The following is a 25,320-nucleotide window of genomic DNA, read 5'->3' as shown; positions in this document are numbered from 1 at the left end:
ATTGACCATAGGTGTGTGGGTTTATTTCTGGGTTCTCTATTCTGTTCCATCGATCCACATTTCTATTTTTGTGCCAATAACACGCTGCTCTGATTACTGTAGTGCAAAAGTCTATTATTATTTCTAATGATTTATTTGTAGATCTGTTTTCTACATTTGGAATTCTATCATCTGTAAATAATGACACTATTATTTCTTTCTTCCCAAACTTTATAACTTTTCTTTTTCTTGCCATGTGCACTAGCTACCATTTAGTAACCAATGTTGTTTATGCTGTTTAGAAATGGTATCAGAGGGCATCTCTGTACTGTTTCCAGTCTCAATAGGAAAGCTTGCAACATTCCACCACTGAGAGTGACATTTACTGTAGTTTTATTTTTCAGCAGAACCATTAAAGAAATTCACATCTATTACTAATACTGTTTTTAGAATTTTTACATCTAGATTCATGAGTGAAAATGAAATGTAATTTTCCTTTCTTATACCATCATTGTTGGGTTTTGGTATCAAGGTTATATTTACCTCATAAAATGAATTAGAGAGCATTAACTCTTTTTCTGTCCTTTAAGAAGTGTTTAGGTGAGACTAGAATTATTTCCTCCTTGAATATTTTTAGAGCTCTCTTGTGAAGGTATCTAGGCCGGTAGTTTTCTTCAAGGGAAGATCTTTGGATTCAATTTCTTTAATGACCAAAGGAATATTCAGGTATTCTTTTTCTTTATAAGTCGGTTTTGACAAGTTATATTTTTCAACGAATGTGACTATTTCATCTAAATTTCCAAATGTATTGGCATGAACTTATTTTTAGGTGCATCTATTTGATGGATTGAACCTTTTATCTCTATGAATTGATCCTCTTTGTTATGTGGAGTCTTTACCTTAACATTTATCTTGTCAGATGTTAATATAATTTACCACCTTTCTTTTGGTTCGTGTTTGAGTAGTATAGCTCTTTCTGTCCTTTTACTTTTGAACTTTCTGTGTCCTTATGTTTGAGATGTATATCTTAACGACAACACAGAGTGGCTGTTGAGAGTTTTGGTAAACTACTCCGTGATACTGCTGCCTTGGCATCCATTTTGTGTGGCCAAGCGGCCTGCAGGGGTCTTGAACTGACACTAGCCCCGCTCTGGAGCGCAGGCCCTATAACAGCCGGCAGAGTCACAGGTCAATGTAAGTTCCTGATATGACTCCCCCAACGACCCTCCTTCCTCACCTCGCAGGGCCTTCCCCTCATGCGCCCTTTAGGTAAGAACCCCCTCTCCCCCTCGGAACTTACCAAAACCCTGCTCTTTTCTGGTTTGAATTGACCAATTGGCCTTAGCCCAGGAAGCCCAAAGCACTCCACCCACGGACCCTAATAAAGGCATGTGCCCCAGGTCCTGCGGCTTCTCTCTGCCTGCACCTGCCTTGACCTCCCACGTGGCCCTGCGAGGAGTGCTGTGTACCTCCTCCAGGACCTGTGAGTGATGACTTTCTCTATTTCACTTTCCCTACTACCGATATATTTGCTTGCAAATCTAACATTTTATTTTGTGTTTTCTGTTTTCCCACTTGCTCTACCTTTTCTTGACAACATTTGGATTACTTTTTAAAAAAATCATTCTTTCTTTCCCTAAACTAGTTTAGAAGTTAAACACATTCTGTTCCCAGAAATTTCATCATGCATATTTTCAAACTATAAAATCAACACCTTTATCCTCTTCTGAATGATACAGACTTCAGAACACAAATTCCATTTACCACCCTCACTAATTATATGCTATTTTTGTTGTACATTTTAATTCTATGTATTTTTAAGTCCCCAAAGATTTATCATTATTGGTTTATAGAATCAACGTTCATTTACATTTATCCACAAATTTACCACTGTATTTTAGTTCCATCTTGCTTCTCAGACGTCCCACCTTGAGTTACTTTCCTCCTCCAGACTTATGCCTCTATACCCTCCTTTAGAATTGCCTTTAATGCAGGTCTGCTGGTGGTGACACTCAGTTTGGGTTGGAAAATACCCTTATTTGACTTCACTTCTGAAAGGGATTTTTTCTGGTAATAAAATTCTAGGTCATCCAGGGTTTGCTTGTATCCAGCACTCTGAAGCTAACATTCAAGGGACCACAGAACCCCTGTTAAGAGCCTGCTGCCGCTGAACTCCTCTGAAGGAAACCGTCCCGGCCGGGCTAGCACAAACCATGTATCGTCACCTTCGGTTGGGGAAGATTCTCAGCTATCCTATCTCTAACCGCTCCTTTTGATATAAATATATCCCTATGCTGATTCTTGTCTCCAATCTAGTGGTACCTCAACCTTTGAACACTCTATGTCATCCCGAACTAGTTTTGCTTCTGACCTATTTCAGTTCACTATTTCACAGTTCAGCTGTGTCTAATCTGTAGTTAAGCCTATCCACTGAGTTTGTATTTTTCAGTTCTAAAAATTCTATTTCTTCCTTTTCAAACCCACTATTGTCATGTTTTATAGTTCCCTGAAGACAATTTGGAGCTTGTCTTTTCTTTCTTTAAGCACACAGCCACCAGTTGTTTTATAGTCTTTGTCTGATAATTCTGGGTTCTGTGGGTCCTTTTAATCAACGGCTTCAGAGATCTGGAAATGCCCTTCAACTCCCTTTCCATTTTCTTTAATCTCTCTGTGATTCCTGATGATCTGAGGCTGGACCTCTTGGATGGGTCTTCCATCTGTTATCTTTTCTCTCCATTCCCAACTGTTTGTTTCCTGATGTTCTAGGTGAATCCACAAATTTATCTTTCAGCCCTTCTACTGATTTTTTTTTGAAAATTCTGGTAATCGTTTTTAATTTTTCTTATTTAGTGATTACACTTTTTTTGCCATGGCATTTTATTCTTTTAAACTCTCCTTGGGAGGTCCCGGATAGCCTAGTGGGTTAGGATTCCGGGCTTTCACTGCCAAGGGCCTGGGTTCAATCCCTGGTTGGGGAGCTGAGATCTCGCAAGCCGCCTGGCGCGGCCAAAAAACTCTCCTCAGTTCTCTGTGTTATCTCAGTTTCCTTCGAAGTGAGTTTCTCTGCTCATCTAGGTCTCTCTCCTTTGCAATTTCCCCCCTACACCCAATGCTCCTTGCTGTTGGTCACATCTAGCCGTCTGTTCTTACTTTCGGATGAAGACTGGGTATTTGGTGTGCACTGTAGTAGGGGACTGTTCTGTCCTGGCGCCTCCCTGAGCAGACACATCGCTGACTGATGACCAGGACTCCGTCTGTGTAGGTGAGTTATGCGAATAGTTGGCTTCACTTTAGGATACAGGACCCCCCAAAACCAGGATAAGGAAGGCTTGCCTTTTGCAGATACCACTAGCCACCGCAAACCCTTAGCTCTCCCCAAAAGAGTTTGCTAAATTTCTTTAGTCACGTAGGTTGACACCCGGTTTCTCTCCCATCACCCAAGCCGAGTAAGCTCGAGCTTTCTAGGCAATAGTAAAAGCAAAGAGCAATCGAAGCTTCAAGTTGTAACCACCAGTCTAAGTCTAAGCCAACTGGACAGTTCACTAGGGAGATAAGCTTCTGCCGTTTCCTGCATCACAGTTCCTTCCAGGCATGGTTGTCAATAAGTAGAACAAGCAAGACAAAATGGATAAGCCACTCTGGGTTTATTATCTGCACTGCCTTCAACAGGATAGGAGAACAACACATATGTACCATACCTAGAAGCTCACCGAGCACAGGTTCAACCCAACCTTTTTTTATACAAATAATCTTTTCTTCATGACCTCACCTTTGCCTGAGGTACAACCCTTTCCTAACTCAGACTCACCCCCATTGTAGGAGCTAGCTCAACAGCCACTCTGCTGCTAGTTAATAATTCCTCTTTTGTATGTGGCGTTACCTCTGTTATGACAGCAGCATGGGAAGGGCTCCCCCTCACTGAGGCAACCAGAGGGCAAGTGCACTGAAGCCCCAGAGGCCCTTCTGCCACCTTTAGCCTAACTCCAAGGTGTCCTTGGCTCCAAGGTGTCCTTGGCCCCTGTGTGTAGTAGCCCAGACCAAAACACTCTGAGTTTCCTTCTCCTTATTTTGCCTATTTTTCTACCAGGTCTTGGTACCGCCTCTGCACACTTCCCTGAATTCACATGTTCCGTCTCTGATGAATCCATGCCCCTCTTCCCACGTTACAGATTTCCTCTCCAAGCAAACACTGCCCCTTCCAAGAGCGCCAACAGGCCAACACTCCCCCACCTCCACCCTCCTCATTCCCCTATTCCCTACCCCACCTGTCAACTCGGAGCCCAAAGCCTCTCAGCAAAAAGCTGGCACAAAGGCTTTCCCTCCTGTAGCGTAAGAACCTGACAATCCGCTTTTCTGACCGTGATGTAAGTGCTTGACATTAAGCTTTTGATTGCTGAGGCTCCCATTTCAAAGACATTCTTCTCGAATAAACATACTGCCGGCCACACAACTAGACAAAGAGCCAGGCCGTCTTACCCATAAGGTTCCCCTTTTAGAAAGCTCTGGGTGACCTAGGTAGCTGACCGCCTCAGTGGCCCCCTTCCTGCACCCAAATTCCTGCTTTCGCCAGTAAAGAGGGAACCCGTGAAACCCTAGGCACCTCCCCCTTGACCCCGAGAAGGGCAGAATCTCAGGTCTGCGCTGTCTCTCTCTCTACCTTCGACCTTGTTGTGTGGCCCCAGGTGCACCGTGAACCCTCCAGGACCTGTCTGTGAGGAATGAAACTTGTTTCTTCAGCGTTTCCTGATGGTGCTGCTGGGGTGCATCTTACAGTCAGAATAAGAACCGTAAGGGCCGGCCCAGCCAAAACAACACCTGGGCGGGGCTGGGGTGGGAGGGGGTGGCTGGCCACAAGTAGGATGGCCCAGGTGGGTGCTTCAGGCATTGCTACCCGACAGCATCACTACTGACAGGCTGAGACTAGCAGGAAACACCTCCCAGGCCAGTGCCTTCTGAGCCACTACACTCCTGACCCAGTTTCCACTTAGAAGAGATTTGGTGACATGTTTGTTTCTTCAATGACCACATCTCCCATTGCCTTCACTCCCATTGCCAATTAGTGGCTTCCTTCAGAAATTTTTTATACCTTTTATACTCACCTCTAGGGGGCTATTAGGATATGTGGTTATGATGCATCCATAAAAAAAAAAAAATCAGCCACAGGAGTGGGTATTTGAGGAAAACAAAATCATAAAGATGAATATGACTTCAAAAAAATTTCCTTCCTCTACTGGAACAGAAAAGTAAAGTACAGATCTGGCCCAGACAGCATGCAATAGTATAGTCAAAACACTGGGTTCCTGTACTTGAAATCATCAGCATTTACTGATACACAAAGCTAAGCACTTTGTATGCACTAACTCATTTATTCCCCCGCATCAACCACCTTGAGCTGAAAGCCCCACCATTTAAAAAATTATTTCTTCTCTATTACAAAAGTAATATGCATTCATAACAGAACACTTGGAAAGTAGAGAAAACACAAAGAAAATTTACATTACATTACTCATTATGATAGTTAAGTTTATGCGTCAACTTGGCTAGTCTATGGTGCCCAGTTGTTTGGTCAAATACTCGTTAGATGTTTCTGTGAAGGTATTTTGTAGACGTGGCTAACATCTCAGTCAGTTGACTTTAAGTAAGGGAGATTATCCTTGATAACATGGGCAGGCCTCATCCCATTAGTTGAAGACCTTATGAGCAAAAACTGAGGTTTCCCAAAGAAGAAAGAATTCTGCCTCAAGACTATAACATAGTCTCAGGTTCCAGCCTGAGTCCCCAGGCAGCTGGGCTGCCCTATGGAGTCTGGATCTGCCGGCCCTCACAACTGCATGAGCTGCTCCTTAAAATAAATCTCTCTCGCTCTCTCCAAATATACATATACATATCCTATTGGCTGTTTATTTGGAGAACACTGACTGCTGTAATTTCACTCACACCCATAATTTCACCTGCCAAAGAAAATTTCTATTACGATTTTTCCATTCTTCCAATCCTTTCTCTATGTACGTATGGTATATAAGTAATTTTATATACATATATGTAATTATACAGACACAGACAGACATACACACACGAGAGTGATGAACTCGTCCCAGTCATCTTCGTTAACACGAGAAGTCCCACATCCTGGGAAACCCCTCAGTCCCAGGCAAACTGGGATGGTTGGGCAGCTTAATACACACACACACACACACACACACACCCCTTTTTTCTTTTTAAATAAAATTGCAATCATTCTGTACATACTGTTTTGTAACCTAATCTCTTCACTTACAAATATATTGTGGTTATTTTCCAATGTCAAAAATATTCTTCTGTGACATCATGTTTAATGGCTGCACTGCATTTCATTTTATGGTTCTATCCTTTCATTTCACCAGTTCCCCATTACTGGAGATCTAGATTTCCAGTTCTACTACTTTAAATTGTCTTTGGATCTAAAAACAAGAGAGGCTGGAACAGCAGGGGAAAAAATCATATACATACACACAAACTGTAGACCACAGCCCTCAAGGACGGCCTCGTTCTACTTTAATAAAATATTTACCATTCTTAGTCTTGGACACCTGTGCCGGTGTAGCTAAATGACCCAAAAAAAGAGGGAGCACCCTCTCCCTACCTGCCTATAACAACATGCATGGTGACGCATTAACGCTTGAAAAGACATTTGAGTCCTTACCTTTTTAATTCATTTACAATTGAAGTGTGAACTTCTATTGCAACTTTGCTGTCCAACTGTAGTTTTAGTTCCTGGCATTCTGTCCTTAAAGTTTCCAATTGCTCCTTACTCTTAGTTAGCTCCTTTTCTTGGCTCTGTGTTTTAGTCTCCAGAAGCATTAGCTGTTTAGTCAGTTTAGAAACTGAAACACAAAAGAGATGGATAAAGACTTGGTACAGAAGAGCTAATAAAGCATGATTACTGATTACTAATACTAGTGAGAGCTTATAAAAGATGATCTTTAAAAAAAATGTGCTGGCGATTTAGAAATTAATACCAAAGGCTTTGTACTTAGCAATTACTGTCCCTATATTAAGTAGTCACTAAATATACACTTTCTTACTGGGGATCAATATACTGATATTATTGTTAAATATATAATATTTAACAAGACATGATTCCAGTCTTCAAGGAACTGACTTTCTGAAGACTGAAGCCTTAAGTCACACACAGATGTACAAGCGTACATCATGATGTCGTCCCTAAAAGTGCAAGATTTTCAAGATTTTAAGGACATCAAGTATGGCCCAACTAAGGGCAGAATTTGTTTTTCTTCCCTTTCTTCATTAACTTTTTATGTTTAGTGTCCTACATCTAAAGTAAATCATAAATATTTTCATCCTAAGGGACATGGAAATATGTAATATTAAGACACTTCCTGGGCATCTGCTGAAACTAGCACTCAGAAGTATTACAGCGTAGAACTCTAAATCCTTCTGTTCTGTGAAAACATTTAGTTGATCGAAATGAATAGCTGTTTCTGGGAAATGGGAAAATAACATGCGCAGCTGACTGAATCACACGGGCCAAAATAATCATCCTACCTGTTTAGATCTGCTGTGTTTGAGATTAAGCTCAGTAAATATGAAATTAACTTCCCTGTCGTCTCTGATCTTTGAGGTTTTCTCTCCCCTCCACCCCAAGCAGTGCCAGGACAAAGGCAGCTACTCCTGTGCCTGCTCAGTCTATGGGGAGGAAACTCCTGCTGGATTGAGAGCTGCTCTCACTGCAGACCCAGCCTGGTCGGTAGACACAAGCCAAGCGCCAGCCCCGCAGCTTCAGCTACAGCAGGGGCTGGTAGCAGACTCTTCCGTGGTGTGGAAAGGGGAGCCACTGAATAACAGGTGCAGAAGGGGAAACAGAAAGGACTCACGCTGGCTCACAGAAGACAGCTTGTATCTTGGCCTCCTGTCCTACATTGTTCTTCACCGGAAGAGAAAAATCAGTAAAGCCAAAGAAAAAAAAAATACCACTCTCTTTCGTGCTCATAAGTTTTGGTTTTAATCGAAGTGGAATAAATGACTCAGTCTGGCCACTTCAAAGTCCACTGTCATACGCTGTGAGGTTCCTGGGATGGGGCGGCGGTGCGGGGGCGGGGGAGACATGTGGGGAGAAGAGGCCCTCACAGAAGGGATCTGATGGAGATTTAAGCTACAGCAGCACCTGCAGCGCTGAAGGAAGGGCGAGAGCACAGAGAAACTGTTTGGAGAGTCAATGGTTCCTACTTATTTACTCATTCAACAAATTTTGGGGAACGTGTCCTCGTGTTGTTTCAAATATTCATCTCACACGATTTTTCCCAGTTACGTGCGTGGCACACTGTTTCCCCCCAAACTCAGTTCTGCTCACTCTAAAGCTGTCATCCACAACTGATTTACAAAAGAGAGTAACTCGACACCGTGGAGTCCAAGAGAAAGCAGTCAGTGCATCACGGGTGATGGCTGGATATGCTACAACATAATCGGCTGTCCTTCAGTAAAGAAGAACATGTTCTAAAAAACATGACTTCCAGTGTCTTCATGTGGGGGTGGGGGGGTGCCAGTGTAAAATGACACAATGGCGACGTCTCAGCATCACCACCACTCGCGGGAAAGACCGCTCACCTTCCTGGAGACGCTCCTGGTGCGTGTCCTTGGCTTTTCTTTGCTGAATCTCCAACTGCTCTATCAACAACTTGTTTTCCTCTAAAACCAGTTCTGCTTGAGTCTGAAGCTGGCGCCTACAATTGATTTACAAAATTAAATACTGACATTCAGGTGCAGAATGGTTACAGAGACACTCCTGAGTCTAAAAGAAAGCATCAAATGTGTTGTAGGTAATGACATGTTTTAATGCTAAACACGTTATTAACAGAGTAAGTCTTGCCACTTCCATTAAACTGAGGGCAAGGACAGAAATGAAGTTTGAATTACGAACTGCTTTAGTAACTTGTTAAAATGTAAAATTTCAAACATATACAAAAGTAGAAAGAATAGAATAGAAACTCCCATGTACAAAACGCCCCGCTTGAACAATTATCAAATGGCCAGTTTTGCTTCATCTATATAAACCTCTAATCCCCCCACCCAGTGGATTATTTTGAAGCCAGTATGAAATATTTTTAAAGAATTTAGAAAGTTCCCATTTTAAGCACAATATGTTCGCTTGTACTCGGTAGCATATTTGCCAAAAGACAATGACTTTGTTAAAAGCCCTTGTACGAGTTCTTAAACTGTACTAAGACCCCCAGGTTGAATTTCACATGCGCAAACCCTATCCTGACAGTTGGTGCAAAGTAAATCCCAGCTCAGCTCAACCTCATGATCGCAAAATCCAGTGAGAATGAGCTAAAGGGATCTTAGAAATCATCTAGTTAAATGTTTACCACCCGAAGTACATGGTAAACCAGTAAATTATCTCAACTTTCCACTTTAGACTCAAAAAAGTGAGGTGGAGGAAGGAGGGAGAAAAGAGGAAAGGAGTCCAGCGCTAGTGATGACCTCCCTCAACAGAGGCTGCGCACTAGCTCCTTGGCACCTGGAGGCGTCCCTACCAGCTGCCCCACCGGTGGTGTGGAGGAGGCCCCACGCTGTACCGCAGTGGAGCTCCCCTAGGCGGGGCCGCTCCAGCCTCCTCATGCCTGCCTCAAACACAGCAGCTCCACTCTGGACTTTCTTATCAGACTTCCTCCCTCCCTCCCTTCCTCCTTCCTTACTTCCCCCTTCTTTCCTTCTTTCCCTACCTCTTTCCTCCTTCTTTCCTTCCCTTCCCCCCTCCCTTCCACCTTTTCTTTCTTTTTTAAATGAAAGGGATCTCCCATTCCTAAAAAAAAAAAGGTCAAAACCTCAAATTTAGTTTAATGCTCCTTCCCATTTTATAGGTAAAGAAACTGAGGTCCATTAAGCATGAGGTTACCCAGCTGGTCAGAGGCAGTTAGGGAAAGAGATGTAGAGTTTAGTTGCAGCCCAGAAGTTCATGGAGAAATTATCTGAAACTAAGGAGGAAGACTCTGCTGACGTGTGAGGTCAGCGTGCCCGAGCATCGGACGGGGATGCACTGCGCCTCACGCCCGCGCAGGCACAGAGAGCAGCAGCCAAGGCGGGGCAGGCGAGGGCACGACTGGGACGGGCTTCGCGGTGGCGGCAGACCTGCCTACAGAGTGCGAGGCCCCGGTCCTGCCCCAGCTGGAGGACAGTGAATTCAGAGTAGGGGGAGGCCGGCCGCAGGGCCTCAACAGGCCCTGTGCAGGACTAACAGCTTTCTGCGCCCCAGCCCTGTGCCACAGGCCACCAGAACTAGAGCAGGACGCAAATTTCGAAGTCTTATAAACAGGACTGGGGAAGATAGTGGGCATGCGGATTTCAAAAGTGGGTCTTGCCTTTCTTTCCTTCTTTTATTTATTTATTTGTTTTTAACCGTAATGAGAGTAAACAGGTTTGACTTACCGCTATACACAAGGTTAGAGAAAGAAATCTGAGGGTTTGGGAGAGGGCTCCTGGAAGCAGCCCAACTGACCTGCTTTCTAGGGCACTATTCAAGGAGGGTTTGAGGGAGACACACTAGGAACCCTGACAGAAGAAAATCAAGTTCAACTGGGGAAGCCACAGTACAACAGAAATCCAGTAGCTGCCCAACCAGTCCCAGCTGACACATCAGTGCCATAAAATCAGGCAGAAACCCACCCTAATGCTAAGAATGCTGTGACTCAATTCCAAATTTCTGTATATCACATATGGAAAATATTTAATTTTTTTCAGGGATGTTAAGACATTAAAAAAATATTAACTATAACATACCTACCCAAGGCAAAAAGATATACCTGAACAGCTTTTGCTTTCTTGGTCCTGCTTGGGTATTGCCTTTAGACTTTTGAAGACATTTACTTTCTCAAATGCACTGAACAGGCATCTGTTGCTGCTGTGCTAGATGAACAGGACACGGCCCTGCCCTTGCGATGCTCCCAAAGGAGAAGAGGGAGACAGGTGTGAAGCCACATAGGTAGGCACAGCATGGCAGGTACCAGGACAGGGCGTGTGTTTAGGGCCAAGTCAGAAACTGAGACAAAGGAACAATTCACTCTGCCTTCAGGGAGAAGCTACTGACTAGCACCATTTGAGCAGGGCCCTAACGGATGTACAGGAGGGCAGAAAGGGGTGTTCCGGCGGGAGGGAAGGGCATCAGGAACAGGCTGGAAGTGAGGCAGCACTCAGCTGTCTGGGAATGGAAGGGGCAGGGCAAGTGGGAGCTGGGAGTGCAGGGCCTCATCCTGAACTGTCTGTCCTAAAGCCCTGGGAGCCATCAGAGGGGTCTAAGAAAGGATGTGACTCAACGGGTTTGGGATGGGAAAAGTGCCCTAGAAAAATACAACCTCAGAAGATAAAAATGGAGACAGCAAATATATATTTATATATATATATATATAAACCTATTTAGAATTTTTAAAGTAGTCTTTAAAATACAAGTTTAGAATAATTTACTAGTTTTCACTACACCTTATTAGTTTCTTAGAAACTCTCCATTAAAATGTCTTCGTTAAAATACATATATATTTGACAATTTAATAAAGTTTATTCCTATTATCTTTTCTTTTTCTAATTAGCAAAATACCAGAAACACAACACCACTTGCCATTCCTCACTGGTGACAACGCTATTCTTATTCAGCTCTTGGTGCAATTCTTCATTTTCTTTCACCACTTCTTGGACTCTCATCTTAAACGTTCTCATTTCCTCCTGAAACAACATTTATGTAAACTGTAACACACACATACATTCACCTCTGTATTTCTTAGTTCTAATGCTGTCGCTGTGGCTAAAATCAAATGTTAATAGCTTTTAAGCAAAGTCTCATAGTACCTGCAGCCTTAAACTTGGTACCAGCACCAAGTGCCTGCCCTCGAGGGGCTCACGGTCTAGCGAGAAAACACAAGAGACAGCTGCCATGCAGAGAACAAGGGACAAAGCACCTCAGGTTTTAAATATTCGATTCCTAACTTGATAACATTTTTCTATAACTGCCAAATATTTGAAAAGATAAAAAGGGGAATAAAAAAGGCAGAGATGCCTATAAATGCCATAGTTTTTTCTTTGTTTAAAGACTTCGGAGGATAAATTGGAGCTTTTTAGATAAAAATAAGAATTTTTCCTCCTAACTAAAGCCCATTTTGGTGGGGAAGGGCTTAGTGCAGGCGTTGGAGTCTCATAATTTTGCCCCATTACAATCACGAGAAAGTCTCCCTTACTTAAAGCCATCAGTCAGTCCAGCTTCATCACTCATTGGCCCCCACATGAGGACTGTTGCTTGGTCTGTTTTCGACTGCTAACGGTCTGTGTTTGTGGCACTCATGCTGGGTGGCCTCCATCATGACTTTTCTCAGCTAGCCCTTGGCCAGCTTCAGTATCGTGTGCTGTCTTTTGGTGAGAATCTTAGGTGCTAATATTTATTCTGGGATGCTTCTAAATATTCTTCTCCCAGCTAGCAGACATTTATGCTTATAAAAAGCAACAATGCCAAGCAACTTCTCTTTCTCTCACCTTTCTGCCCAAACGCACTCCCTAATTTCTAGCAGTCCACTGGCCCTTTTTCAGAACATGGGTGGGGCAAACTACAGCCCACAGGCCGGCCCCCTGTATTGTCAATAAAGTTTTATTGGAACATAGCCACACCCATTCGTTCACACCTGCTCTGCAGCCGCTTTCATGCTACAGTAGCAGAGCTGAGTAGCTACAAATAGAGACTCCATGGCCCCCAAAGCCTAAAACTGATACTAAGTAAATGTTTACAGAAAATGTTTCCCAAACCCTATTTTAGAAGGAGCACTAAATAAGTATTTTTATTATTTGGATTGATACTTAACCAATTATACAAGATTAATTTGCCCTCTTAAAAAATTAAGTGTCCAACAGAAAGTCTAGGAGAAAAGGTTCACAACTGCATTACATGGGCCATGTACATGGGACAGCAGAACAAGAACAGGCTGGGTGACTCTTAACAGACCCTTCCAATCAGGGATCCCAGAAATACCAACTCTTTTCTCCCTGGATCCCTCCAATTCCAGAGATCTCTTTGGTCACTTAAATAAGGAACATAGAGGTTCGCAGCACGGAAAGGCATGGGACGTATCTATAACACCTGCACAGCCTTGGTTTCCTGTATAATTAGAATGAACTCTGCTCCAGGAGCCATTCCCATGGAAAAGAGCGAACACGGCAGAAACAAAGAAAAATCTCACTTCCCCACCATTACCGACAGCTCAGTAATTAGACTTCCTGGGGGTCAGCTCTTCATAGAATTAAGAAGCATCTAAGTCTGCCTAAAACATCCCCGGTCTTCTACCTTCCTTGTCTGCCCAAATGTCCCTTTTACCAGTGCTGTTTGCAGCTGCACAGGACCAGGAAAGTAGCACCTCCCACTGCTGCCTTCTCCGCACCCCAAGATCCCAGCCCACGTGGGGCTGCCAGTCTGGCAAATCACGGCTTCCAATGCAGCACCACCCCATCCCTCCATACTTCTCCCATCAATCCCAACCCACCCCTCCTGCTCCGCCCATCACTCTCTCCCGCCTTCCCTCTTCCTTCTCCCCGTCCCCACCCTGCTACACTCCCCTCTTCCTCCTTTCCTTCTTTTAACAAACACTTGAGTACCTGCTAGATGTTGGCTATACCTGTCTTCAAAATGTTGCTTCCAAGTTTGAATCGGTCTTCTTTTTCACAAACCTTGTTCTTCTGAGACTTTTGCCCACCTACCTGAAGGCTGGCATTGAGCTCGTCCTTCTCTTTCATTCTGTCTTCATAGGCCAGCAACAAGGGGGACAGGTACTTTGTATCCACCTGAACATAATGGAGTAAAGAAGGTTAATATCTTTCTTACATCTAAACACAATCAGCACATCTTTAAAAAGGAAAGAAAATTTACTTCATTTGGAATGGTTTGTAACAGCTATTCAATTATAGCCCAGAAAATATGGGCCTGAAATTAAATAACTTTCACTTACCAGCCAGGGCGGTATAGGGCCCTTTGATGGGAGGCCTTCAATATTTAAACTCTAAAAACAAAACACATGGTGAAGACAAATTAAATTACACTTCCTCTGAAATATCAAGTCTTAGCTATTCTTAACCTAGACTGGGCATCAGCTATCTAGGAATCTTGTGTGTGTGTCTATATAAATTGATATATTTGTGTATATATTTATATGTATATAATTATCTGAAGTGTTTGAGAGTAATTTACAGACATAATGCTCCTTTTCCTCTAAATACTTCAATGTATATTTCCTAAAAGCAAAAGCATTCATCTATTTGACCACAGTACCATCATAAAAATCAGGAGATCAAGACTGATGCGATACTCTATTCTAATCTATAGACTATATTGAAATTTTGCCTATTTTCCCACTGATGTCCTTTTCTGGTCAAGAATCCAATCCAGGATTACATGTTGCATTTCGTTGTCAAAACTTTTCAGTATTTTAAAATGTGGAACATATCTAATAATTTTTTATTGGATGCCAATAAAACTTTTCCAGCGTTATGTCGTTGAGTGTCTAGATTTTGTTGTCTTCTTTTAGAGTGTTTTGTGTTCTTTTCTCTTGTAGGCTCTTAAGTTACGCACAAAGACGATGCTTTTGAGGCTCATCTCTTTACCCTGGCTGGGTGGGTCTCTACCGAAAGGCGGTTTAGCCATACTGCTAAGGCATGGCCCGTCTGGGCTCCTCACTCAACGCTGCGGTGTTCACCAAGGTCTCCCCCGGTGGCTCGTCAGAACCCAAAGGTCTCCAGGTGCTGATTATTTTTAGCTCACAGCTCCCTGAACTTGTTTTCTTTCTGCCTGGCCTCACAGAGTTTTCATCCTGTACATGTGGCAGGTTAGTGTTCAACAGAGGACTGCCAGGAAACCCATGTGGATTTATGTAGCTCTTGCCATGGCTGCCTCCTCATCTGGTGTTCCTGCCCCGCAAATCCTAGTCTCCTCTGCTTCCCCAAATCTGACCTGTCTCTTCAGTTCAGACTGCTGTACTCTGCCTGCGTTGCTGCACCCTGCGCTGTTAGTCGCAAAGAGCGCCTCCAAGCAGAAAGCAATGTGCTCATAAGGCTCATCTGTTTATCCCCCTTCTCCCCATGATCACATGCTGCCTGCTGCTGTCTGATGTCTGTAAAGAGTTGTATTATTTATTCTGCCTGGTTTTCTAGTTGTTTACAGTAAGAGGCCAAAGCTGGGAGCAGTAATTCCATCAGGGCCAGAAGCAATGGCCCTGATGGCATAATTCCTTATTCAACAAAAATTTTCATGATTCATTCAGCAAACACTGAAAGCTCACTAAGCCACTGTGGGCGTTACAGCACATTTCACTGTTTACAAGGATTGTTTTTGGTTCCACACAGAGATGGGTCTTCTCACATAGCACAGGGCAGAACGTGCCTTGAGAGTGGTACAAACAGAAGCCTGCAATGGTTGGAGACAGAGATCACCTCTGGCTGGAGGCATCAGGGGAGACTGTCATGGAGGACGGGGGCCGCAAAGGGTAGAATGGTGTGCACATTTTGGGGGGGCGGGTGAGGGCAACAGCCAGTCACTGGGCCTGCCTGCCCACAACCTTCTGAAAGAGAACTGGCTTGCCCACAGCCCTGCAGAAGGCCCTGGCCTAGGAAGACTGTTTTGGATCCTAGGACCCCAGGAACTTTAATATTTTTGTTAAATAAAAAAAAAGTTAACATTATGTTAGGTGAAAGAAGTCAGCGACAAAAGACCACCTATTGTATGATTCCAGTTATATAAAACATTCAGAACAGGCATATCCACAGAGACAGAAAGTAGTGGTTGCCAGGGCCAATGTGGGTGGTGGGAAAGAAGGGGGGTAGTGACCACTAACAGTGTGAGATTTCTTGTTTGAGTTTTTCTTGCTGTGATGAAAATGTTTCTAAAATTGATTGTGGTAACGGTTGCAACAGTTCTGTGAATACACTAAAAATCACTGAATTGTATACTTTAAAATGGGTGAATTAGATGGTATGTGAATATATCTCAAAACTGAGATTTAAAAATTTTTAAACCTAAGTCCTACTTCAAAAGAAAGAAAGCAGCCCATAAAGCTGCCCGGAACTCCCAGGAGCCACGTGACAACACCGTGCACACCTGGCTCCCCCCCCAACCCTGATCCCAGTAGGAGCCAGTGAGCTGGGCGTCCTGGACAACCCCACCCGCGCCTCCAGCCCCACACAACCCTCACACCACATGAGCCTCCAGGGCACAGACCTGAGCTGCTGGCCCCTCTTGTTTGTTCCTCACAATTTTGAGGTTTGCTTCAGAACCTCAAAAAATAGCGTAGTGGTTTGCTCAGTGAGAGTCTGTCAAATTGAATTCTGCAGTCCTGCTTCTAAAGTAAAACCTAGTCTGTCTTCTCTCTTTATATACACATACACTGTGAAAGGATCTCCACCTCCAAGTTAATTACACACCCATCACCCCGCATATTTACCATTTTGTGGGGAGAGAACACAAGTTCTACTCTCTCAGCAAGTTTCAACTATACAGTACAGTATTATCAACTATAGTCACCATGTTATACATTAGATCCTCAGATCTCACTCACCTTATACCTGAAAGTTTGTACCCTTTTACTTGCCTCTCCCTATTTCTCCCACGTCCCCGGCCCATGACAGTCACCATTCTACTCTGTGTTTCTATGAGTTCGACTTCTTTTTTTAAGATTCCACATATAAGTGACACCAAGCAGTATTGTCCTTTATCTGGCTTATTTCACTTAGAATAATACCCACCATGTTCACCCATGTTGCAAGTGACAGAACTGCCTTGTTCTTTAAGGATGAATAATATTCCACTGTATGTCATATGTTTTTTATATATATGTATATATATATGTATATGTGTGTATGTATATATATATATATATATATATATAAAACATGTGACATATACCACATTTTCTTTATCCATTCATCCTGACAGACACACAAGTGGTTTTCACACCTTGGCTATCATAAATAATGCTGCAATGAACATGGGAGTATAGATATCTCTTCAAGATAGTGATTTCATTTCCTTTAGATATATACCCAGAAGTGGGATTGCTGAATGGTATGGTAGTTCCATTTTTAATTACTTGAGGAACCTCCATACTGTTTTTTATAGTGGCTGCACCAACTTACATTCTCACCAATAGTGTACAAGGGTTCCCTTTTCTTCACACCCTCACCAGAATTTCTATCTTTTTTAAAAAAAGACATGCTAACAGGTATGAGGTGATATCTCATTGTGGTTATAAGTTGCATTTTCCTGATGATTAGTGACGTTGAGCACCTTTTCATATACCTGTTGGCCATCTGTATGTCTTCTTTGGAAAAATGTCTATTCAGATCCTTTGCCCATTTTCAAATTGGGTTATTTGTTTTTGTGCTATTGAGTTGTATGAGTTCCTTGTACAGTTTGGATAGTAACCCTTTATTGGACATGTGGTTTGCAAATATTTACTCCCATTCCATAGGTTGCCTTTTCATTTTGTTGATAGTTCCCTTTGCAAAAGCTTTTTTAGTTTTGATGTAGTCCATTTATTTATTTTTGTTTTTGTTGTCTTTGCTTCTGGTATCAAGTCCAAAAAATCAATGCCAAGACCAAGGAGTTTTATAATTCAGGTCTTACATTCAAGTCCTTAATTCATTTTGAGTTGATTTTTGTGTATGGTGTACAACAGGGGTCCAGTTTCATTCTTTTGCAAGTGGATATTCAGTTTTCCCAGCATCATTTACTAAAGAGACTATCCTTTCCCCATAGTATATTCTTGGCTCCTTTGTTGACCGTATATACATGCGTTTATATCTGGGCTCTCAGTTCTGTTCCATTGATCTATGTGTCTGTTTTCATGCCAACAGTACACTGTTTTGATTACTATTTCTTTGTAATATAGCTTGAAATCAGGAGGTGTGATATCTCCAGCTTTGTTTTTCTTTCTCGAGTCTACTTTAAATATTTGAGGTCTTTTGTGGTTCCATATAAATTTTAGGATTGTTTTATCTGTTTCTGTGAAAAATGCCACTGGAATTTTGATAGGGATCATTCTGACTCTGCAGGTCACTTTGGGTAGCATGGACGTTGTAACAATATTCTTTCAATCCACGAGCACAGAATATCTTTCCATTTATTTGCATCATCTTCAATTTCTTTCATCAATGTTTTATAGTTTTTGGTGTACATATGTTTCACCTCCTTATCGCTTCTCAGCCTTTTGGCTAAGATCAAGTGTACATGTTTCATCTCCTTAGTAAATTTATTCCTAAGTGTTTTATTCTTTTTGATGCCACTATAAATGGGATTGTTTCCTTAATTTCTCTTTCCAATAGTTTTTTGTTAGTGTATAGAAACACAACTGATTTTTGCATATTAATTGTGTATCCTGCAAATTTACTGAATTCATTTATTAGTTATAACAGTTTTTTGGTGGAGCCTTTAGGGTTTTCTATATATAATTTCATTGTCATCAGCAAATAGAGGCAATTTTACTTCTTCCTTTCCAATCTGGATGCTTTTTATATCTTTCTTGCCTAATTGCTCTGGCTTGGACTTCTAGTATTCTGTTGAATAAAACTGGTAAGAGTGGACATCCTTGTGTTGCCCCTGAAGGTTTCAGCTTTAGATGCAGGCTTGTCATATATGGCCTATTACTATGTTGCAGTATGGTCCTTCTACACCCGGTTTGTTGAGAGTTTTTATCATGACAATATGTTGAATTTTTGTCAAAATTTTCTGCATCTATTGAGATGATCACAGGTTTTACTCTTAATTTTGTTAATATGGTGTATTATACAGTAAGTCCCCTACATACACACCTTCAAGTTGCAAACTTTCAAAGATGCAAACATGTGCTCCATCAACATCAGGCATGAGTGAAACTGCAGCTTGCCCTCTGTCTCCTATTGCTGTTGATCCTTCAGCTCTACCATCTCCCACCTCCTCTCCCTCCTCCAGTCAGTAACTCTTCTTGCCTATTCACTCCATGCCAACCCCTGTATGCCAGCTGTTGTACTGTGCTACTGTACTGTAATCTTACTATATCGTAAGATTAAAAATGTTTTATTTTTTGTGCTTGTTTTTTACATATTGTGTGAAAAGTATTATAAACCTAGTATGGTACAGTACTATATAGCCAATTGTGTTAGTTGGGTACCTAGGCTAACTTTGTTGGACTTAGGAACAAATTGGACTTACAAATGCGCTCTTGGAACGGAACTCTTTCATATATAGGGGACTTACTGTACTGACTAATTTGCAGATGTTGAACCATCCTTGTATCCCATGAATAAATAGTCCCTGATCGTGGTGTTTGATCCTTTCAATATACAGTCATCCCTCAGTATCTGTGGAGAACTGGTTCTAGGACTGGCTGTGGATACCAAAATCTGCAGATGCTCAAGTCCCACAGTTGGCTCTCCAGATCCACAGTTCTACACCTGCAGATTCAACCAACCATGGATTCTGTACTACTGTACGTATTTATTGAAAAAAAAAATTTACGTATAAGTGGACCCATGCAGTTCAAACCCATGTTGTTTAAGGGTCAACTATACTGTTGAATTCAGTTTGCTAATATTTTGTTGAGGATTTTTGTATCTCTGTTTATCAGGGACATTGGCCTACAATTTTCTTGGAGTGTTCTTGTCTGGCTTTGGCATTAGGGTAATGCTGTTCTCGTAAAATGAGTTTAGCAGTGTCTCTTCCTCTTCAATTCTTTAGAAGAGTTTGAGAAGGGTTGCTATTAATTCTTGGTATGATTTCAAACAATCTGCTTAGTTCCTTGATCTTTTCTATTTTTTATTTAATTTACTTCTGCTCTGATCTTTGTTATTTCCTTCCTTCTATTAACTTTGGGCTTCATTTGTTCTTTTTCTAGTTACTTGAGGTATAAAGTTAGGTTGTTTACTTGAGATTTTTCTTGTCTCTTAGTGTAGGTGTTTATTACTATGAACTTCCCTATTGGAATTGCTTTTGCTGTATCCCATAAGTTTTGGTACATGTGTTTCCATTTTCATTTGTCTCAAGATATTTTCTGATTTCTTCCTTGATCCACTGGTTGATCAGAGTAGCATGTTGTTTAATGTCCACATATTTGTTAATTTTCCAGTTTCCTTCTTTTAATTGATTTCTAGTTTTGCACTATTGTGGTCAGAAAAGATGCTTGATATGATTTCAATCCTTTTAAATTTATTAAGACTTGTTTTGTGGCCTAATATATGATCTATCCTGGAGAATGTTACATGTGTGCTTGGAGAAGAATGTGTGTTCTGTTGCTTTTGGATGCAGTGTTCTGTATACACATGGTCTGATGTATCATTTAAGGCCAATGTTTCCTTACTGATTATCTGTCTGGATGATCTATCCATTAATAAAAGTGGGGTATTAAAGTCGCCTACTATTATTGTATGACTGTCTGTTTTTCTCTTTAGGTCTGTTAATATTTGCTTTATATTTTTAGGTGTGCCTATGTTGGGTGCACAAATATTTACAAATGTTATATCCTCTTGTTGGAGTGACCTCTTCATCATCTTATAATAACCTTTGTCTCTTATTACAGTCTTTGTCTTAAAGTCTATTTTGTCTAAGTAAAGCCAACCCATCTTTCTTTCGGCTTCCATTTGCATGGAGTACATTTTTCCATCCCTTCACTTTCAGTCTGTTTATGTCTTTATATCTGAAGTGAGTCTCTTGTAAGCAGCACATACGTGGGTCTTGCTTTTTTATCCATTCAACCACTCTATGTGTTTTGATTAGGAGAATTTTAGTCCATTTATTTTTAAAGTAATTATTGTTAGGTATGGACTTATTGCCATTTTGTTCACTGTTCCCTGGCTTTCTGTAATTCCTTTTGGTTCCTTTCTTCTCTTGCTCTCTTCAAGTGTGATTTCATGATTTTCTGTAGTGCTATGCTTAGATTCCTTTGTCTTTACTTTCTGTGTATCTACTATAGGTTTCTGCTTTGTGGTTACTATGAGGCTTACATAAAACAACTTATAACTGTCTATTTTAAGTTGATAACTTAAGTTTGAATGAATTCTAAAACTACATTTTTTATTCTCTCCCCATTTTGTTTCATTTTTTATTCTCTCCCCATTTTACATTTATGATGTTGCAATTTACATCTTTTTATCTTGTATATTCATTAACAAATTATTGTAGTTATATTTTTGCTATCTTTGTCTTTTAACCTTCATACTAGATTTATAAGTGATTAACCCACCAACTTTACAACAGATTATCTTTAATTTTACTATCTATTTACCAGTGAAATTTTTAATTTCATGTTTTCGTGTTACTAATTAGTGCCCTTGTATTTCAGCTTAAAGAAAGTCCTTTAACATTTCTTGTAAGGCTGGTCTGGTGGTGATTAACTCCTTCTGCTTTTGCATGTCCTGAAAACTCTTTACCTCTACTCCAATTCTAAAGGACAACTTTGCTGGGTAATATATTCTTGGTTGAATATATTGTGCTACTCCTTTCTGGTCTGCAGTTTCTGCAGAAAAATCTGCTGATAGATCTTATGAGGGTTTCCTTGTATGTAACATGTTTTTCTCTTGCTGCTTTTCAGACTGTCTCCTTGTTTTAACTTTTGACAATTTAATTATAATGTGTTTTGATGTGGGTGTCTTTGGATTTATCTTCTTTAGAACTCTCTGGACTTCCTGGATTGAGATGTCTATTTCTTTCCCCAGGGAACTTTTCAGCATTATTTCTTTAAATGAGCTTTATGCCCCTTTCTCTCTTTCCCCTCTGGGACCTCTGTAATCCACTTGATGGCATTCCTTAAGCTATCTTCACTCTTTTTCATTCTTTTTACTCTTCTGTTTGGATGAATTCCACTGCCCTGTCTTCAAGCTCACTGATCCTTTCTCACACTTACTCTAGTCTGCTGTTGAACCCCTCTATTGAATTTTTCACCTCAAGTATTATATTCTTCTGCTCTATGATTTCTCTTTGGTACTGTTTTAATATTTTCTATCTCTTCATTGAAATTCTCACTTTGTTCATGCTTTCCTGACCTTGCTGAGCATCTTTATGACTGTTATTTTAAACTCTCTATTGAGTAAATCACTTATCTGGATTTCTTTAAGATCAGTTTCTGGAGATTTATCTCGTTCTCTTCTTTAGAACATATTCCCTTTTTTCTTCATTTTCCTTTACTCTCTGTGTTGGTTTCTGTGCATTAGAAAAAACAGCCACCTCTCCTGTCTTGACAGAGTGGTCTTGTATAGGAGATGAGTCTCATCGATCAGCCTGACCCAAGCTCCTGGTTGCCTCTCAAACTCTGTGATTGTCCAAGCTGCTGTCTTTATTCTTAGTGGTTCCCAGTAGTTGGGGATGTACCAAGACCCATCAGAGAAAGGGAGGGGGGGAAGGAGGGAGGGAGGGAGAAAATAGAAAGGTGCTCAGAAAGACTCTACTTTGGATGTATCTTTTTTTATACCAAATTATAATAAATATGAGCCCTTTAGAATTGGAAACCAATTCAACAGGAAAGGCTAAAATATCAGAAAACTGATTTTCTTAATAGGAAACATTACCTCTTCCTTGGATAAATGCCTGAATTTTGTTTGATATCTACTCAGTTCTACATTCAAACAATGAACAGTCATTTTCAATCCATCATTTTCATCCACCAGTTCTTGAGCTTGTTTTCTTAGATAATGTAATTCAGGTGCAGCGACTACTGAAAAAAATAAATTCAATATTATACCATAAGAACTTATTTCAAATTTATCAAGATTTTATATAAATTGCTGATTGTCCTTCTTTCCCTTTTAGGCTCACAAAGGCAGTGAATGACAGATATATAGATATAAATGAATAAACGTTACTAAGTTTTTTTAACATTGGATAGTCAACATTGTTTTGGAAGTTTGTGAAAGTTTTTGCATGTACAATTAAGGTAAAATAAAAATTTTAGGTTGAAAAAAAGTCGTTTCAGATGATATACAAATATGTTCCTTGAAAATTATATAGAATAAATGGAGAATTTATTACAACTAATAACTTTCCCACATAATAGTAATGTCTTATTAGAAAACGTAATAGAAAACAGAGCCCACAAAATAATAGCACAAATAATATAAAGTATCTAGAAATGTGCCTAAGACAAGAAATATGCAGGGTCTGTATAAAGAAAACTAAAACATCTTTCTTAAGGCCATAATATTAGACTTTTATAAATAGATAAATATACAGAGAAAACATTGAAAACAGTGGATATTTATATGACCTTAGCATTATTATTATTATTTTTTTAGCCGTGCCACGCAGCACATGGGATCCTAGTTCCCAGACCAGAGATTGAACCCGCCCCCACCACACAGTGGAAGTGTGGAGTCTTAACCTCCAGGGAAGTCCCTGATCTTAGCATTAAAAAGAACTTGACACCAATGGCATAGGTCATAACAGAAAAATATCCTATACATTTAGCTGAATTATCAACAAACTGAGAAAATATTACATACATGACAAAGGCCTAAAATCCTTAATATGTAAAGAGCTCCTACAAATCAACAGAAAAGATCAAAGTATCTCAATTTAAAATGGGAAAACTTATAAAAGAGAAAGGAAATGACCCACAAAGATAATGAAAAAAATATTCAACTTCATCAATAATAAAATAAATAAATTAAACTAAAATGGGATTCTTCTTTTTTTTTTAACCTATCAAATTCACAAGGAAAATACAGTCCTCATCATTGGTAAGTATGTGGTGAAAGAGCCACTTTTATATGCTGCTCATGGGGATAAAAACTGATATGAAACATATGTACAATACTATGCTAAGAATCAAAAGAAGTATTGGAATTTTAGCATAATAATAATGACACAGCAGATGAAATCAAATTTCAACAAGTATAAGGATATTAATGAAAGACCTTAAAATCATAACAAAATATCAAGAACATTAATATCAACAAATACTGTAACATAAAATATTAACTTTCAAAATAAATAAGAAAATTTGAATTCTTGTTTGTTCCTTTAATAAAAGAACTGTGTAGTTGTCCCCACCTTCCTGAGAGGATGCTTTCTCAACTTCTTTCAGCTTTCTATTTTCCTTTTCCATCCTTTTAAGTTTTAACTGTAGTTCTTTCATTGTTTTTTTTATTATGTTAAGTTCAAGAGTAAGGGTTTGATTTGCATTGTTTAGATGCAAATTTTCTTCTTTTAATTCCTCGAACTTTTCTTTGGTTATTTCTATATGTCTTCGATGTGTTCTACCATTTACATCTAAAAAGGCACAGGAAAAATGTTTTAAAATATTAATTGATATTTACAATTCTACATCAAAATTACAGGAGACTATTTCAAAAACCACATGAGCAACTCTTCATGTCAGTGCCTGCAAAGAGAATGGCCTATACAGCAAAGAGTGCATGGTCTGTTGGGACTACAGTGAGCAACAGGAAGAGGGATGACAGAGGGGGAGGCAGGAGCCGGTGGAGGCTCTACTATTGTACCTAGTATTGTACATATCATAATATGCAGAGTGGAGGTTGTATCCTGCAGGCCACCAGGAGCCAGAAAGCCTTTCAGGCAGAAGTATGGAAAGAAGAGTCTCTACTCTCAGACGAATCCCTGAGGCCAGCAGTGAAGAAACTGAACAGGAAGGAGGTGTAGCCCAGAGGCAGGGAGACCAGTCAGGAGACTCCTAGAGTAGGGGTGGAGAGGAAAGGACAGAAGAGAAGGATTCAGGAGTGAAAACTCAGCAGGGCTCAAGAACTCACTGGATGTGGACAGTGACGGGGGGCAAATCGAGGATGAGCACCAAGCACCTGTGGTTTGGAAGACATCTAGCCAGACAAGGGACACAAGCGTGGCAGGGGAAGGGAAGCTCAGGCTAGGACACGGGCCTGAAGCTCTGAAGGCAGCCTCAGCTGGAGAGACTGAGGAGCCACCAGCATGTGGGCATACCTGAAGGCACCAGGGTGAGAAAAAAACCAGAGACCACGAAGGAGGAAGGAGTAGCAAGAAAGATGGAGGAAAGCAGAGAGCCATGTCCCACAGGGAGATCAAAGGAGGTGAGGACTACGATGGGCTCCCAGCCGGGGCAGAGCCTCTGTGTGCAGATGTGCAGACGAGGGCGGGAATGCTGGTGGCTCCTGACAGCCTCCCCTGACCTCTGACACACACATCCCCAACCCCTAGAACATGAAAGGAAAGTCTAAGAAATGAGTAACTCCACAGCTACACTGAAAACAAGAGGCGAGCCACCAGGAATCCTGGAAAGAAAACATTTGAGATTAGATTGAAGATGGAAGCTGCAGCCTCAGATATGCCAGGAGAGGTCAGCTACAGGAGGTGGGAGTGCTTCCAGGGATGTG

General features: G+C 40.9%; 1 protein-coding gene across 3 annotated transcripts in view; it reads right to left on the bottom strand.

Moving 5' to 3' along the window:
- Window positions 1–25,320, bottom strand: part of CEP89 (centrosomal protein 89) — a 77,105-nt gene that overhangs the window by 24,623 nt on the left and 27,162 nt on the right. For 2 of the 3 annotated variants that reach the window (XM_036834430.1, XM_036834432.1), the window contains exons 8-14: window positions 24,008–24,226; window positions 22,528–22,673; window positions 13,953–14,003; window positions 13,705–13,788; window positions 11,588–11,691; window positions 8,584–8,699; window positions 6,662–6,842 (exon numbers count right to left, since the gene is read on the bottom strand). In XM_036834430.1, the coding sequence (XP_036690325.1) occupies window positions 6,662–6,842; window positions 8,584–8,699; window positions 11,588–11,691; window positions 13,705–13,788; window positions 13,953–14,003; window positions 22,528–22,673; window positions 24,008–24,226 (901 nt within the window). The remainder of the gene's footprint in view (window positions 1–6,661; window positions 6,843–8,583; window positions 8,700–11,587; window positions 11,692–13,704; window positions 13,789–13,952; window positions 14,004–22,527; window positions 22,674–24,007; window positions 24,227–25,320) is intronic. The other variant, XM_036834431.1, reaches the window with a different exon arrangement.

The sequence above is a fragment of the Balaenoptera musculus genome, chromosome 19, assembly GCF_009873245.2.
Source record: "Balaenoptera musculus isolate JJ_BM4_2016_0621 chromosome 19, mBalMus1.pri.v3, whole genome shotgun sequence".
Lineage (NCBI taxonomy): Eukaryota > Metazoa > Chordata > Mammalia > Artiodactyla > Balaenopteridae > Balaenoptera > Balaenoptera musculus.
The sequence above is the reverse complement of the archived record's forward strand: the minus strand, read 5'-3'. Positions and strand labels throughout refer to the sequence as shown.